At 37.0% G+C, this 14,014-nt stretch overlaps 1 protein-coding gene across 9 annotated transcripts in view; it reads right to left on the minus strand.

The window, feature by feature from the left end:
* CDC42BPB (CDC42 binding protein kinase beta) overlaps positions 1-14,014 on the minus strand; it is a 74,974-nt gene that overhangs the window by 37,599 nt on the left and 23,361 nt on the right. For all 9 annotated transcript variants that reach the window (XR_004841723.1, XM_035892449.1, XM_035892453.1 and 6 more), the window contains exons 4-8: positions 12,583-12,678; positions 7,917-8,065; positions 4,294-4,387; positions 2,768-2,968; positions 796-1,044 (exon numbers count right to left, since the gene is read on the minus strand). Coding sequence is in view for 8 of the 9 variants with exons in the window: in XM_035892449.1 (XP_035748342.1) it covers positions 796-1,044; positions 2,768-2,968; positions 4,294-4,387; positions 7,917-8,065; positions 12,583-12,678 (789 nt within the window). In the remaining variant the exon portion in view is untranslated. The remainder of the gene's footprint in view (positions 1-795; positions 1,045-2,767; positions 2,969-4,293; positions 4,388-7,916; positions 8,066-12,582; positions 12,679-14,014) is intronic.

Genomic DNA, 14,014 nt, shown 5'->3' on the forward strand with positions numbered 1-14,014 from the left:
ATTATAATGACCTGAATTTAGGAGCCTCTTGAACCAGCACTTGAACCAGCAGCATTTCAACAAGTTCAAAGCACAATGCAACCAGTAAAAGAAAACCCGAAATTTCAAGGTCCTAATTAAAAGTGACCTGGCACCAAAATGCAAGCTGTTAGTTTTAGTATGCTAGTTACTGTTAGATACGCAATAAAAAAAACATGCCAAAAGCTCTTAATTTCTTGGAACACAAGCTGATGAACAAATTACCACAAAAGCCCTCTGCTCCTCCTGCCCTGAGTTCATAAACTGCTACACAACAGAAATGGAAGAGGGGAACACCACTGTTCCCACTCCAAAAACCAACCTCCTAGTTCTGAAGTGAGGGGAGAAGTAGCAGTGTGAGCTCTCTCACCTGGACAGCTGTGATTGCAAGCTGCATGGAGAATATATGTGTATTTCTGAAGAAAGTTTTTTTTTTTTTTTCACCTTTCAAAAGGAATAAATCCAAACAGTAGCTCCTTGTAAAGGTAAACTAAAAGGGTGACTAAGGTTTTTTTTTTCCCCACCCACTGAAATATGTATTAACTTAGACTGACCATGTAACAGTAGTCCATTTTGGCAAGTGCTACCATTTAGAAAAGCAGCTCACGATTTCTGATAATCCAAAATGCCAAAGAGATGAAAAACTTGAATTTTTCACATTTGAAATTACTTACTTTTCATCTTTTACATTACTTATGTTGAAATAAGTTCTCACTACTACCTTATAGTGCAGCAAGGTTGCATACTTGCATTAGCAATATTTAAAAACAGACTCACTGGATTTCTTAATACATCATCATCTACATCAAAGTTTGAAGTGTCAGAAGGACTGCTGACTTCTGGAATGTAAGGTGCTTCTAGGTTTCGGATGTTATCCCAATTAAGTCCTTCAAAAAATGCATGAGACTTAAAATCCTCTATTCCATTCTGTCCCAGTCTACGCTCCCTACTGCAGATAAGTCGCTGAATAAGATCTTTTGCTTCCTCAGATACATCTGTAACATGGGATGGAAACTGAAATCGTTCCTAGAAAAGAAAACAGAGAAATTTTTAGAGAAGGAATCCATTCCATGACTTTCAACAGTAGTTTCCAAAAGAACATGCTAGATTACACCAATTAAACTGGATATGAATAGTCAAACATTGCTAGTTCCAGCGAGCAGTGGCAGAGACAATGCAATAGTCAGTGATAGACCTCTGTCTTAAAATGGATTTTGAGGACAAGTAATAATTTCTCAATTTCTTTATTAAAAATGTTTGAAACTAACTGCAATTACAGTAACTCTATTAGGAAATCAAACTTTTTTTTAAGACATACAGGAATTTTGACATGCTATAATATACTGAAAATCACACAATAAAGGCAGACCCTCACTAGTATTCTTAGTCACAGATCCACCCATCTCCTGAAGATGTATTCCTTGAGATTTTATTAATTTCAACTCTTAAAAACCAATGATGGTAGACAAATTTTTATAAAACATTGTTATATTTAAGGATGTAGTCTTCTAATTTATAGGTTAAATACCTGTTTTTCTTATCAAAATATAATCGACATTTAGCAAATATTTACATTATCATAAACAAACAGAAGACCTAAAAATTGTACTTACCACTAACATCTGAAATTAGTCTAGATAAAAATCAGGAAAACTTTTTCTGTATTTTAGCCTGCTACAGCTACCACTATATAGTCAAGAAGGGCTTTTTGGTTTGTTTTTTTTAATAAAGGACTATAGTATGCATGTGTGTATATGTATATAACATTATATATATATTTGTAATACAACTTTTCAATTTATATGAGATCATTAGGGACCAAACCAGCATAACTGAAATTAAAGTTTAAAACTTCCATTGAAAAACATGCAATCATATTGATTGTGTGTCCAAATGAGATTAAAATATTAAGTCTGCAGGACCACAGCTTCAATTCCCTCCCAAGTAGTTTAAGAGCCAAGTAGCCTGAGTTTACGCTGGTTACATTTGCAGCCAGTTAGTTTAATAAAGAAATTAAAACAAGAGAGATTAATATTCATCACAGCAAGGGTGCTTCACTGTGAGAGCACAGCATTGTAAATACCAGTAAACTGCAACAACAGACCCTATGCAGGAGCTTCTGGCTACCTAGGATGAGTACGCATATAAACACATCCTCCTAATACAGCTCTTGAAAGGACACCATGAACTGGTTTATTCTTATTCTCTAATGTTCAAAATGCACCCAGAAGTTCCAACTCTTCCTGGACCCTGGACAAACCCCCTAACCTCATGTTCTTCAGGAAGCTAAATTCATGTTTTTCTACCACTTCCACTCCGAGCAGCTCCTCCCGACCTCATGTTCTTCATGCAGTTCATGTCTACACTGGTTGACTTGTCTGTTCCCTTTTGCATTGTTATCAGTGCAACAGAAAATGTGTGCAGCACGTAAATAATGAGTTACTTCATTTTTTCTGCAGAGCCCAGAGGAAACTTCAAATGGGCCTAACATGAAAGCTGGTTTCAATTTCAATTTTGTGATGACTGCTTAGATTTTCCAACAAGAACAGTATCAGCATTTAGAGAAAAATTTCAGTCTGACAAAGAAGAAACATTCCTAAAACCTGAAACAACAAACCTACACAATATGGTTCTAAACCATCACAAAAAAGCAAAGAACTACCATCACTCCAATATTTTTAAGTGGTAACAGTTTCTCCATAAACATTATCATCTCAGTGAATACATAGAGATTTAATATAACTCTTACTTCATGATTCATAATCTTCCCATAGGTTTCCACTAACGACTCTGCATAAAAGGGTGTTTCTCCATAGAGCATTTCATACATGCAGACACCCAGTGACCACCAGTCACATTCAGGCCCGTATTTTCCCATTCCATCTTCCATTGCTTGCAGTATCTCAGGGGAGATGTAGTCAGGTGTACCCACTGCTACTGATGACTGTACCTTAAAAGTAAGTCAAACATAATTCTTGTAAGTTTTCAGGTTCTCTCAGCAACTTTCTCACTCACACACCAGTCTTTGTGACAGTCACCAGGACATGATTTTAGAAAGGGAAGAGATTTATAAAATCACAGCAACAAAATAAATAAAATATTAAGAAAAAAAGACTGCAAAGATTAAGTTCCATTCTACTTCTACATAGAATCGGTTGATAACGTTTTATTCCGAACACAGTAGAAACCCCAAGCAGTCATACCTGTTGTGATAAAGCAGAAAGAGGAGAGAATGTTTTGCCTTTGTGTCTGTTTATACTTTAAAATTGCAATTGGCTGCCAGAAGTTGAAATGAGAAATGAATAAGCAGGGAGTTCAAGTCCTATGTCTGAGTTTTACAGTTTCATTTGAAGTCAGCAAGGGCAGGTAGACCCCTATGACCCCTATTTTTATTATGTCAGGAACTGGTTTAAGGCTTGTTGCAAAGACGTACAATACAGGGGTAAGGTGGGGAATTGCCCTGTGTTGAAGTGGCAGGGAGGCCCAGACCACCTGGGCAGTGGCAGAGCAGCTCTGATCTGTAGGAATACGCTCTCAGGATTCACAGAGAGTTATAATGGTTCCTTGCAATTCATTCTGCATTTTAATATGGTAAATCTTTGATAGGCATTTTATGACTACAGAATGTCACCAAGACTTGAGTTTGTGCCAAAAATCAGTGAACAATGTTGCAGGCCATATTTTGGCAGGATTGGCACCTCTGGAAGCACCCTACACTAGGCAAAACAAACCAAAAACCTCATGAGTGATTTAGCTTTTAGGGGTGTATCCAATCTGGCGCACAAGATAGCCAACTACCATAATGTTGCTTTTCAATTTGTAAAAGGCATATAAAATAAACTACTTATTAATTATCTCCTCGTTTTGAATGACTTATATGTCAAATCTGCCATGGCTGCTAGGTTCGTGGTTACCTATGATTCCAGCATACAAATAATATCAAATTTCTATCCTTTTTTAACAGAGTCTTTGGACAGTTCATAAAAATCTCGTGAGAATTCAAATTACTAGTAGAAGAAAAGGTGAAAGACAGAAAAAGATAGCAAAGGGTAACTTTAAAAGGTAGCAGCCTGTAAAACAAGGAGATGAAGATCTCAAAAATGTTATTAATAAATATGTTGAGTTATACACTTCCTTCAATTTTTAGCATGTCAATAAGCTTACAATCTCTTCTCTCCCTGATGCACGCTGACAATGTCTAATAGCTTTAAGACCAGCAACTAATTTAAAAGGCCCCACTACCAGTGACCCAATTAAATTTTTCTTCATACATACTGTGCCATCTTCACTCATTTTCAGGCAGGATCCAAAGTCTGCCAGTCGTATGTGGCCATTCATGTCCAAAAGGACATTATCAGGCTTTATGTCCCTGTTATAACAGAAAGAAGTGATTTAAATATATAGTATTAGCTCTCCTTAGAAAGATTAATCTTGCATCAGAATAACAAAGAATTTTATGCTGGATACCCACTGATGCAAACTCTCTTTATTGCACTAGTTACGACCCTCTCCTCCTATTCGACTTAAAACTTTGCCCGCAATATTGAAGCCATAGATTACATCAGATTTTCAAGCTCATCAAAGTTAAACTCTGAATGGTGAAATAACCAAGCAGAACAATTATAGTGAGTCATACGGACTGTAAGAGATAGGCAGTGTACTTCATCAACATAATTTCAAGATTATAGGCATCACAATATATTGTTTAGAGGCAAAAAAGATAAAAGAGAAAAGGCAATCTTTTAATCTCATGGTTTTTGCCAAGATTTATAACTAACTTCTTCTCTAGGAAGGGTTTTTTTAATTGATTCTCTAAATTTTGTCCATTATTTCTGTTTGCCAGTATTTTTCATTTGCTGTTTAAGACTTTCTATACACTAATGCACAACACATTTGCTGCTACAGATACCTTTTCATCCTGTGTACACGCAGCAGTTACTCTACAAGCCACTGAATTCCCCCAGCTCAGAGATCAGGGCAATGTCATTTCAACAGGATACAGTAACATTAGAAAGTCTCCAATATCAAACCGTCTCCGTCCTATTCTTACGTATATATAGTGGGGTATAAAATGGCATGCAGCATGCTAAGGCTACTAAATGACATGGAACTAAGATTATCATTTCATTCCAGCTCATTATTTTATATTCTTTTTGATATTAGGAAGGCAGCCAAAAAGGATTTACTAAAAAGCAGTGCAGCAGGCTAAAAAGGAGAACATCCATGTCTTCCAAGGTAACATCTATCAATCTCCTTCCCTTTCTTTACCCAACGCTATCCAGGATCAGCTCCTAACACGCTAGCACATCACCATGCCATTTTGAAATACTGTTATTTATCTGAGCTAGCCAAAAAAGACAACCAAACCTATAAACGTGTTTATTTGGTTTTTTTTTTTCAAGATACCGTATTCATTCAGATAATACTATCTATTTAATAATAAATAAGACCACACGTGCTTTACATTAAGCCCAGCAGTCTTGTTGCACCATAAAATACTGTATTTCTTTTCAAATGGGAAGTTCCAAATGCCACCACATGTGCTTAAAAACTTAAAAATTGTACAATAGCTTCAGCTTAATTTTTGAGGAAGACACTAGAATTATTAGCAACAAGGAAAAAAAAGTGCTCTAATACACCTTGTCACATAGATGTGGAAGTTGACAATATCTGATTTTTTTTTTTTTGCTGAATTCCACAGTTTCACACTTGAGGAGACTTACGAGAAAACACATGATAGGTTTAACAAAGGGTCCTCATGTGTATAAAAGTCCTGCCTATCTGATAAATTTTTCCAACACAAACTTGAATTAACACTTTTTAACCAAGGGCTAATGCTTTGAAATTAATTACTGAAACTTCACAAATATTGTTGCTCGTTAGCAGTAGTAAGATAAAAAAGTAAATGCTAATCTATGCCTGTCAACATAAATTAAATGCGCACTTACTTGTTATAATGCAGAAAAATATGTGCTAACCCAGAAAATTACACCATCCCACTATGCTTTCCCAATAAACTCATTAGTCATTTTCTATTGTTAAACTTATTCCATACATTTCAGTTCCAGATATTGTCAACATTCCTTTACCATCCCATAACCACAAGCCAAACTCAGTAGGTGCAGAGGACTATTAAAGCTTATATACAACTATACACCAATTTTTTTGTTTGTTCATTTTTTAAAGAACACTGCTCACAGTGCCATTCAAAGCATGAGCCAATTTCATCCAACACATCTCTGCTTTTCTGCTTTGCATGCAGATCTTGCTTGCCTAAGGGAACACTGTTTCTGTTCAGAAAGGCTTAATGCCTCATCTCTGAGCTCTGCTGTTTCCTATCTGCAGCTAACAGGTCATATAAGCCTTTAAAGGGTCCTTGAAATCCTCTCCAGAGCAATCACGCTTCCTCCTAATCCATTCCAGTTGCCAAGCAGTAATTTCTTGGGCATTCATACATCTCCTATTCAAAGCGTATGTTTTGGCCTCAGAGCTATTCATTCCCATTGCCACAACAGACGTTCATTCAGCCCCATGCAAAGATGTAGCTGGTCAGTTAGTCAGGCCACCTTCCGCGGAAATGGGTGCAATGGTGCCTCTGGGGAACTCCTCTGAGTTCCGTAACATTTTTAAATTCCCACATATTGTCCACATTTACTCTCAGGAGTATTACAGAGTTTCTTTTATCTTTTTAATTTTTGAAACAGTGATCGAAGTCTGAATAGAAGAGCTGAAAGCATTACGGTTTGAGAATTCCTGGTGCCTTTTAAACATTAATTGTAAATAAAACCCACCTCACTTACTTAACAGTTTTCATCCATAAGTTTTATAAAAGAGACGGAAAAACTGTCCTTATTTCACAGACTAAGAAATAAAGGTATAAAGAGGTAAAGGGACCTGCCAAGTCAGATACAACACTAGTATGAAGTCCACTTCTCCTGAGCTGGGACTTCAGTGACCTATCAGGAACCTACTCTTACGGCCATAAGCAGTTTTCTGTTAACTGAAAAACCTCACTGCTCTCACACTCTGTATTTTCTAACTTCTCTTTTTACTGAAATCAAGCTATAAAGTCAGCATATAAAGAGACAACTGCGAAGGTTTTCAGAATTAGTGTAATTTTGCTTTCTAATTGACATATCATATATAGTTGTTACATCTGAAAAACAAATGAAGAATAGAAATTCTCACTTGATCAAGATTCTTGCAATGATGAAACAAAATGTTAATCAAATGCATTACTTGATTACCTCGCACTACTCAGAGCTCTTCTTAAACAGTTCCTCCAACGGGAAGCCAAAAAAGCAGCATACAGTGTACTCTACCTTACTGACTAGTTTCCTCTAACAGACTGTAAGGAATATTATAGATTCTCAACTACTACAGAACACAACCTAAGTTAACATGATGGTAGGCACTGATCTGGAATATACATGCTGTGTGCAGAAACAATTAGACAGGCACATGCCCACTCGTTACAAGAACCATTTGAGGATGACCTCAGGTAAACAGAAGCACTGATGTTATCACGGGCTTACTGTGCGTAAATTTTGCAGAATGTCTAAGCTTTTGCAGAGAATTCAAACTGGTTCAAACTTCTAGGTTGGCTTGGACAAAGGCAGATAAGTACTCATTAAGTGAATTGAGAATAAGTCAAAAAACCTGACTAAAAATAAAAGCTTTAGGAAAAGATTAGTCAGATAGATGTCATTGCTTTCAATATCAATCCATCAAAAATTAAATGTAATAGCTTATACAGCTATTATGCAGTATATAGTAAGCAAGTACCCACAGCAGTTTGCCTGTGGCTACTGTGCCCATTCGTATACATAGCAGTATCTTTAGGATTAACCTTGTACAACTACATGTATTTTTTTTCCCCAAGTGAGACAGTATTTTACCTGTGCACATAATGCAACTCGTGTATGGAATGTATAGCAAGCACCATTTCACCAATGTAGAACCTAGCCATATCTTCAGGAAGTTTGTCTTCAAACTTACTGAGAAGTGTCAGTAAGTCACCACCAACATAGTAGTCCATCACTAGATACTGAAAAAGGAGAAATAAAGCATTAAGTACCAGGAGACAGGTGATAAGAAAAAAATTAAAGTTCATCAGTGATCTGCTGAAAAAAAACCTTCCACTAATTTTTTTCTATGCCTGGGGAAAGTTGTAAAAATCGGTAATAATTTGCATTAATTTTTTTGCTTATATAGTGTAAAGACATACTACATTCCTTTAATAACCACAGTAAGGGTGACACATCAGCATTCAGTTCTTACTATAAAAAAACCCCAACCAAGATATGGCAGCAACCAACAAGTAAATTGGGGTTTATTTCTGTCTTAACTATAGTGTCACACAAAGAAAGTGATCCAGTATCACCAAAACTAGTGTAGGTTATCAACCCTTAAACTGACAATTTCCAGAGGATGCAGCAAGAAAAAAAATACAGTTAAAAACAATACTTGGTGCAGCTTAGTCTAAAATATACATTTCACTACTACGTTCAGTTTTGGTACCACTTCAATACTACTAGTGGTTCCAAAAGTGGGACTTATCGCATCATCATCTTCAAACACTCATCTTGGCACATGCCACATCATGGATCCATAACATAGCTGACAGGAGCTTGATGACACTATAATTAGGGATGTCCAAGACAAGCCAGAAGCACTGTTAAGCCAGAGGCACTACAGAAGGGGGAAACTTTAAAAAAAAAAAAAAAAAAAAAAAATCAAACATTTATGTGCTTTAGAATACATTTCAATGAAAAAGTACACAGCCTCCTGGGCCAATCAGCCATTATCCTATCCACAGAAAGAACCAAGACATAGAGAGTAATGTGAAAGAAAAGGACTCAGACTTGCTCTTCGTTTCTCATACCGCAAGACAAGGATCACATTTTAGTTACTCCCTAGCAATATCCACCTAAACCCAGCCCATCACTTCAAGTAACATGACGTTATCTGGTACTACCAGTCTCGAGCCATGCTTCCAAAGATGTTTTGATACACAGTTTTAGGACTAACTTTGCTCATTCTGGAAATAACTTTCCAAAGCAGTCATCATATTTTTCTCCTCAAGGTAAAGCAACCTGCAATCCACTGTCCCTGCCACAGATACATCTTCTACAAGAGAAGGAAATTAAAGAAGATAGGAACCCAAAAGAACATAAAGTGCAATACTAACCATTTCCTCACTATCTTTTGGCTTAAAAATGCAACACCGAAAGACATAGGTTTTGGTATTTTTCTCCATATAATGCAAATTACAGCTTAATCTGATAGGCAAATTTCATCACTTACATTGAAATCAGTCAGTCTATATTGCACAACCCATCGAGGAATCTTAAACATGTGTTGGAACACTGTACATATACAACAATTATGTTTGAAAACAAAAGGCCACAGGCAGGAACCAGCAATCTTTTAAAAGGGATATTGTATCTTCTCTCAAATCAAATATAAGAGAGCTTAGAGAGGCTTCTGTGGGAGCTGAAATAGCCTGCCTGTCAAAAGAGACAAGGTAAAGCACTTCCCTCAGCTCCTACAGCATTCATAACTCAGCAAGAATTCAGCTGACCCATGAAATGAGGCACTTCGATCAGAGAAAGATGGAAGACCTCTTCCATAAGAAAGTCAAATTTTATTCATCTTCCAATTCTCAACAATTTTCTTGCCATAAGGCACTTCTCCTTTCACATGGGGTTAAAATAAAGAGTATTAAGATGCCAAAATCTAGAGGTATTGCATTCTTCCAGGGAAATATGTCAAACAGGGGGAGAGAGTAGATGGAAATCAAAGGGGGGGAAAAAAAAAAAAAAAAAAAAAAAAAAAAAAAAAAAAAAAAAAAAAAAAGACAACAAAATACTCGGGAGCCTTTAAGAGGCTGACAGCACACAAACACACATATGCCCTTCTTCATAAATGAGACGGGGAAAGAAAATTTTTATGGTAAAGTACAAGAAAACCAACAGATATAAATCTGGAAGAGATTAAGAGTGTCAGGTCCCATACACGTTCCTAATATCCATGGACTATGTTTTATCTACACCATTTCTGCTTCAGCAAAATCACCAATGGCTTACTTAACCCATTTTGACTCAAACTACCTCTTTCCTCTACTATCCTTTTTAGGACGCAGAAAAAAGCCATGCTAGCATCTCCATATCATGTAATTTAAGAGTTAGCTGTTTAGAAAACACTATCACATGGTGTATTTGCCTCTAAAACATTTTACAACTACAGAAGCAGAAACAGAAAATGAACTCCAGAACATACATGCTGTGGAATTTTGTGTTTCTTGCTTATGTGTAAGTTCTGCATCACCACATACTCTATTAATATTAAATAGAGGGAATAAAACCCCAATTACTTCTAGACTCTCCAAGAGCAGCTACTACTTTTCTACCTCAACACCTCACCTTCTCTTTGTCTCATTCTGAGCCCTTTCTCATGCAGCCAGAGGAGGACAGCAAAGCCCTAGGTGTGGGAAGACACCAAGCTTCTCGCTCTGCTTCAGGGTTACCTTATGTGGTTTAGCATTTAGGAATCATTAGCTGTAATGCACCAACACCACTGGCAGCAGACACCAGAACCTAGAGCTTTCTCTTTCAGAGGACTGATGTCTGCTCCAGGTCAGAGAATCAAGCTCTGTTGTCTGTTCTTGTTTTGTTCTCAGCCTTGCATTCCATTCTACAAGGATCAAGGATGAACAGCACAGCTAAAAGGTAAACCCAATCTGCCCAGGTTCTGTAACATGGCAGCACTCTCCCAAGACGTGGAAAAACGTGGCTATAATCTTCTTCAAGCTGAGCAAAGAACTGAACAGAGATCTTTTAGCCCCTGGACAAGTGAACCATTGAGCTGGTATGGAGGAGATCTTCTGTCCAGGTTTTTGGATGAAAGTCACTTCATGATGTGTTTCACCTTTTCTTCATGCATCCTCTATAACCAAGTGACTGAGATGCAGATACACTCCATCTGCAAGCACCAGACATTTACATGAGACGGATGCCGAGTAACAGACCAAATTGGAAGGCAGCATCTCAGCACATGCAGAACCAGACCTCAGGCAAGCTGGGAATCTGCTGACTTTGGCTGCCAGGCAGAGTTGTTGCTTTCTTAGATACTGGGTCTTAAATTAGATGCTAGATGTCTAAATTCTGCTGTCAAGTGAAACTTCAACATCTAAATGCCTCTGGCAACTTTGGGAGAAGAAATGTATTATACTGCTATAGCTTGCTTGGAACAGATTTGTATAAAATGGTATTAGCCACGCTAGATCCCTCCTCTATACTGTCATTACTACTGCTTGCTATCTTGCACAGCTAACAGTTTTGTGTTAGGTAGCTCCATTCTTAGAAGCTACCTGGAAGTACTACATTATAGGATGTCCTAGGTTATTTTTATGCAAGTCTGAAGGCTGTTTGGTTCTGAGGGAATTTGAAATTATGAGCCATCTTCATAAGGCAGTGCCAGAGGTAACTGATCTTTGAGAGGTTGAAAATCTGGGTCTATCACAAAGCATTCAATAGAGATAGCCTGTAAATGAGGGTCTAAGACCCAACTACTTATTCGTTTATGATGTGCTTGCTATTCTGAAAACACTTTTAACATGATGGTCGAAATAAACTTGTTTCAGGACCTGTGAAAAAGTCTGTGTATTTTCTCTTTCATATGCTTACTTCCTGACCTCACTGGCAGCCTTTTATCAATAATTTTTTTCCTATTTATAATCATGACTTGCCACTGTGAAACTAAGAAGTGTTAAGAAGGTGAAAACTTTCACATTACAACTACATCAGTTGTTACAGAACTAGCAGGTTTGCAAACCCAGCCTCGAGTAGCCACCCAGAAGCCATATGGTTCAGTGTGTTGCAGTATTTTGGGGCTCTACTGACTTTGCTCCCGACCAGCACACTCCTGACTTCTGTGACTAAGGTAAACGTAGCTTATATGTTACCATTCTAGTAATCCATTGTTAAAAAATGCAGTAGGAGTAATGACTTTATAAATGGTTGTTAAAGTCTCTCAAACTACTGAGATGACCGATCTGCTGATTTAAAAACATATTTTATTTAAATACTTTTAAGAAATAGGCAACATTTTCCTGAGGCTTTTAAAATATCAGTTTAATCAGCTTCTAAATAAAATTTTAAATTACTTTTCCCATTTTTAAACAAAAACTTGCTTCAAAAGACATTCTGAAAGTTTAAAATAAAATTATTTCTTACTTTCACAGCATTAACAACTCTCAAATTATTTAACTGCAATGTTATCCAAAACATTAAATTTAAGCGTGATATATTTTATGCAAGGGTAGATTAGTTAATTTAAGGTGCTTAACTCAACCTCTACATACTACATAGTACTACATGACTTTCACTCTCCTGGAGTTACAGTCAGCCTTTTGAAGTATTTCTTCAAGAAGAAAACAAGAATGTTGAAACACTGCTGCAAGGCATGAGGTGGACTGATTTATTGCACTAATATCCTTAAGTGTACCAAAAATAAAGTTCTTTCATAACCTAAAGCTTTTATTTGCTGATGAATCAAACATACCAAATAGTTCTCATCTTGAAAGGCATAGTGCAACGTAGTAATCCATTGACAATCTCCATTCACCAAGACATTTCTCTCCTCTCGGAAGCAAGCTGTCTAAAGGAAGAGAGGGGGAAAAAGCCATTGTCAACATCAACAAGTAGTTTTCACAGGATGAATATATATGGATGTTTTATGGGATTATTTAAAATTACTGAACAGAGGTCTCTATTCATTGGAATTCAGTCTGCACAAGTGACAAACCAAGGAATCTCTGCAGGATTAGAGTCAGGCATTCAGTCACTCTAATCCTGACTGTGACCTTAAAATAAACAAAAAACCAACCCCAACACACAACACCCCCTGCCCCCCCCCAACCACCAAAAAGCCCACAAACCAATTCAAGTCGACACTGAATCTTTGTTCCATAATATATTTTTAAAAGCCAGAAAAATGGTAACTTGTCACTGCAATCTGTAGCAGAAAGATAACAGCTCTAGGAAAATAAGTCTGATTCTTCTGCAAAAGACATTTGTAAAAATAGAGTTTCATGTATACTTCTCTTACATTACAGTTCCATTTCCAGACACTGCCAACACACTATAGGAAATAAGCAGATTTTACTATTACTGTCTTATCTTTGTCCAGTATAATACATTTTCATTTTCAATAATCTTTCCTATACTTCAAATCGCCCACTGCAACACTCCAGAGAAGCAAGCTCTGCATAACAGGTTTTCTCAGAATCTTTACATAAAACCAACTTTCATAAACTTCAAGTGAGTCCTCCTTAATAAAAATATATTAATGTTTTTATTGGATCAGAACTATCAAGATGCAGGCCTTGGGACTCTTTCACTACTCTCAATTCAGAGAGCCGTTATTAGGATATTTGGTAGCTGCAGTTCAAGTGTTTGGGTGTTGGATAATAATTGGGGTTTTTTTTGTCATTGCCACTGGTCCAGATGTATTAGAAAATGTACTACGGAAGGGACATTCTTGGGAAGCTCAAGGCTTACCACACACTGATTGCATCTTATAAAGGTATCTCAACCATTTTTTTCCCCCCTAAAGAAGCAAAAGCCAATTTACATTTCTACTGAAGAAGATCGTACTGTGGCCACATTGTGAAGTTAGTAATTATTGGTGTAAAGAGATGTAAATCGTAATTAAATGTTAACTGAGAGTTGTTTAACAGTTTATGAATGCAAGGCCAAAGTGTCATTAGAAAAAGCTTGGCAGCAACAGCAGCTCCAAGTAATCCTATCCCCTGTCCACAGCACCAGAGCACAGCACTTCTCAGTTCTTCTGGCACCACAATGCGAGGAAGCTGCCAACACCGAAAACTAGTTTGTTTATTTTCGAAGACATCAGTCCCTTGATCCAGCTCACTGTGCAACCTCAAATACTGAGGGAATGTTATGAACACTTCAAAACCAGTAATGCTGCTGAA

The sequence above is a fragment of the Egretta garzetta genome, unplaced genomic scaffold, assembly GCF_000687185.1.
Source record: "Egretta garzetta isolate BGI_Z169 unplaced genomic scaffold, ASM68718v1 scaffold374, whole genome shotgun sequence".
In the NCBI taxonomy this organism is placed as follows: Eukaryota; Metazoa; Chordata; class Aves; order Pelecaniformes; family Ardeidae; genus Egretta; species Egretta garzetta.